The sequence below is a fragment of the Colobus angolensis genome, unplaced genomic scaffold (genome assembly GCF_000951035.1).
Source record: "Colobus angolensis palliatus isolate OR3802 unplaced genomic scaffold, Cang.pa_1.0 Scaffold10, whole genome shotgun sequence".
Lineage (NCBI taxonomy): Eukaryota > Metazoa > Chordata > Mammalia > Primates > Cercopithecidae > Colobus > Colobus angolensis.
The window spans coordinates 9,730,970-9,734,196 of record NW_012110919.1 but is presented as its reverse complement, the minus strand read 5'-3'; the positions used below and the strand labels follow the sequence as shown (position 1 = coordinate 9,734,196).

Below are 3,227 nucleotides of genomic sequence, written 5' to 3'. Positions count from 1 at the left end.
GCGAAACTCCATCTCAAAAATAAATAAATATTAAAAAATTATAATAGGCGCTTTAAAATGTTCCTTTTAATTCGGCGTGAAGCTGTCCCGCCAAAAGATGTCCTGTTGCTGGGAAAAATTAAGACAAACTAGAAAACATAAACGGTTCAAAAAGCCCTCCATACGCAAAAGTATAAAAAGGCGGGAATTTCCGTAATTCAAATTTTGGTTAGAAATTAGTGTGTCATCAGTTGCCCTCCAGGGAGCGCTCTGAGACTCCGTTGCGAGTCACTTCAGTTAATAAAGCGGGAAAACGTTCGAACTTAACCTATAGCATTCTGGGGCCACCCCTCCAGAGCTTTCGAAAGGTCACGGAAGTCCCGGTCTAAACGCCCGCTGCCGGCAGCTGGTGGTCCAAGGAAGCGGCGTCGCCCGCGTGCAAAACAACCGCCGCCAACGCAACTCCACACCTCTCAGATACACACGTCAAAGACCGCGAATCCCGCTGCCCCAACTTCTGGCCTCTCCGCTCCAGTGCCTGCAGCCCCGCGGGGAAGGGGCAACGCGAGGGGGCGCAGGGACAGCCCTGCACCTGGGAGGCCCAAGGGGGCGCCCGGGAGGGAGGGGCTGCAAACGGCGGCGAGCGCGCGCGGCAACCGCCAAACGCCCGCCTTTGTGGCCCCGGCCCCGCGTCCTTACCCTGCCGACGGCTGCTCGGCTCCGGCCCGCGGCGGCGGCCACAGAGCCGAGAATCGGGGTGGGCTCGCGTTCCTCGTCACTGGAGAAGTCCGGGGGCCCCTTGCTGTTGGCGCCGGCGGCGAGCGGCGGCCGGTTGCGCGCCGTGAGGTGCTGCAGGTAGAGCTGGACGTACACGTCTTTGCGCTGCTCCCCAGCCGGCAGCGTCACATTGTTCGCGACCAACTCACTCTTCAACTTGTCTTTCGTCAGGACCGAGGGGTCTTCCAGGAACTCCGGCATCTCGGAGATTTGCGAAGCCCCCTCCCCGCAGCCTCCGCCGCCGCCGCTCACGCCGCCGGCGCGCTCGCTCCTGGCCGGGGGCCGCGCTGCCGCCTCCGAGCCTCACGGCTCCTGCCCAGTAGGAGCGCTGCGGAGCGGAGCAAAAAGTCGCGGACACAAAGCCAAGCCAGACCCGGACACAAAAGACCCCAGAGCCGAACTACGGACGAAGTGCGGCCAAGCTGGAAGCCCGCACCTACCCCAGCCCACACACTACAGGCAGGAGGCGAGCAGCCTGCTTCGCCCACGCCCCAAGAACGCGCGGCGCCATTGGCAGACGACGGGAGGAAGCGCGGCGGTGATTGGCGGGACGGCTCGCGCGGGTTCCATTAGCCGCCGCGCTGAGCGAGAGGAGGTAGAAACGCAGTTTAAAAGGCGCTGGGGCGGGAGCCGAGGCGCCCGGCCCGCTTCTGTTTTCGTTTTCTCCACCCTTCCCCTTAGACGCCGATAAGGGACAGGTCGTACTGCTTTTGTGCGCCGTTTCCTCTCCCTCCCCCAGCTCGAGAAGCAGCTTTCGTCTCTGGGGTCGATCGCCTACGAACCGGCCGAATTCCACGCCGGCTGTGAGGACCCTTGTCTGGGCCTTTCTTCCTCCAGGGACACCGAAGCACCGAAGAGTAGCCGCAGCCTTGCCTTCCCCAAACGCTAGCCATGAAGGGGAAGAAAAGAAGCGAGACTTGTCTGCAGGCACTCATATTCCTTGATTTGATTTACTTTGGGAGGGGGAGGGCAGGGAAGTTACCCCTCTGTCTACTCGCGAACGCTTCTTTTGTTCCAGAAACCCGGGAGAAGCCAGACCTCTACCATCGGGCACTTTAGATTACCCTTGAATTTGTGACAAAAGTGTAATATACCATTCACTTCTTAGTCTCGTAGTTGGGGCATGTCTAAATTGTTTAATTTGAACAGTGCGTTGAGACTCAAGACAAATTCGCGCTTGCATTTTTGTTGAAACCCATCCTGGCTTTGGATCCCACCACCCGTAAAAATCTTAAACCTATCGTTTGATAACAAAACGAAGCCGAACCCTTGGGAACACCCTCAATGGTCAATTTAAAATAGCAGATGTTGCATAATCCTAAAGGAAGCCTAGTGACCTATAACTAGGCCTAGAACCCTAATCAAACCCGTATTACTGATCCAAATTAAAACCTGGTACTGACTGCAATTAAAATGTTTGCCTGAAAATTAGTATCACTGATGACAAATATTTGTATTTCTGATGAATATGTATGATTAAAGATTCTAGAAAGGAAAGGAGACATTGGATTTAGGACGTTAATAATTTCCCCAGAATCTGAGCTCCGAACTATGTTTTAGAAACTGATTACATTTTTTTATTGCTTGCCTGCTTTCTACACTGTTAGATTAGAATACATTTAAAACAAACGCCTTCACTAAAAATGTTTCCTATGATTTAAGCGACTTTTGTTCAAATTGAGGAGATACTTCTTTTAGTGATATTTTCCTAGAGGTTACTGATTTATAAAAACCTCAGTATCCATTTATATTTAAGCAATGGTATTAAGCTCAATAATGCAAATTAAAAATCAGGTTTTAATTAGCAAGTTGTTAGGTAGATTTTTATGATCCCTTGTAAAAGTTGCTTGGTTTTTTGCCCCTACAGCTTCCCTGGACACATAGGCAAATGTTTTTATCTTCAGAAGGGGAACTGAGCCGAGAGGCAAAGGACCATGATTTTGCAATGACTGGTAACCCAGTACGTATAATGCAAGAACTGCATTCTAGATGCCTGCAATTAATGTTTCCTGGGCAAAAACATTTTCATTATCTTTTTCTTATCCCTGGACATTAGCTACAGGTGGGTACTTGCAGATTTACTGCTGTAGAGCTCCAAAATTGAGATTACACTTAACAGATTCAGCATGCCCTAACGCTAAGAGGTTAGGCTATTGAGATTGGGTAGTCTCTTTGATCCTGATTGCTACTTCCAAACTATTTCTGCTCTTTTCTCCTTCGAAGTTCATATCTTCTGGCCAAATCACCTTCTACTCTCCTTACTGCCATCATCCATGAGCCTCCTGGCCACTTCCCAGAAATTATAGAGCTGCTTGCCGTAGGTTTTCCTCACCATCCCTCTTGTCTACATTCTATCTGAATTCAACATCCTTGTAGGTGACCCATGCAACACCAACACTTGGCCTCTTAGACCTCTGAACTCTTCATCTCCAAGAATTTGTTCCTCTGTTGCGTCTTTTTTTTTTTTTTTT

At 50.8% G+C, this 3,227-nt stretch overlaps 1 protein-coding gene across 1 annotated transcript in view; it reads right to left on the bottom strand.

Annotated features, from left to right (window-relative positions):
• The window catches only part of TMPO (thymopoietin), a 19,461-nt gene extending 18,145 nt beyond the window's left edge, over window positions 1–1,316 (bottom strand). The window contains exon 1 of the mRNA XM_011934369.1: window positions 679–1,316. Within this exon, the coding sequence (XP_011789759.1) occupies window positions 679–957 (279 nt within the window). The 5' untranslated portion in view covers window positions 958–1,316. The remainder of the gene's footprint in view (window positions 1–678) is intronic.
• Between the last annotated feature and the right edge of the window lie 1,911 nt (window positions 1,317–3,227).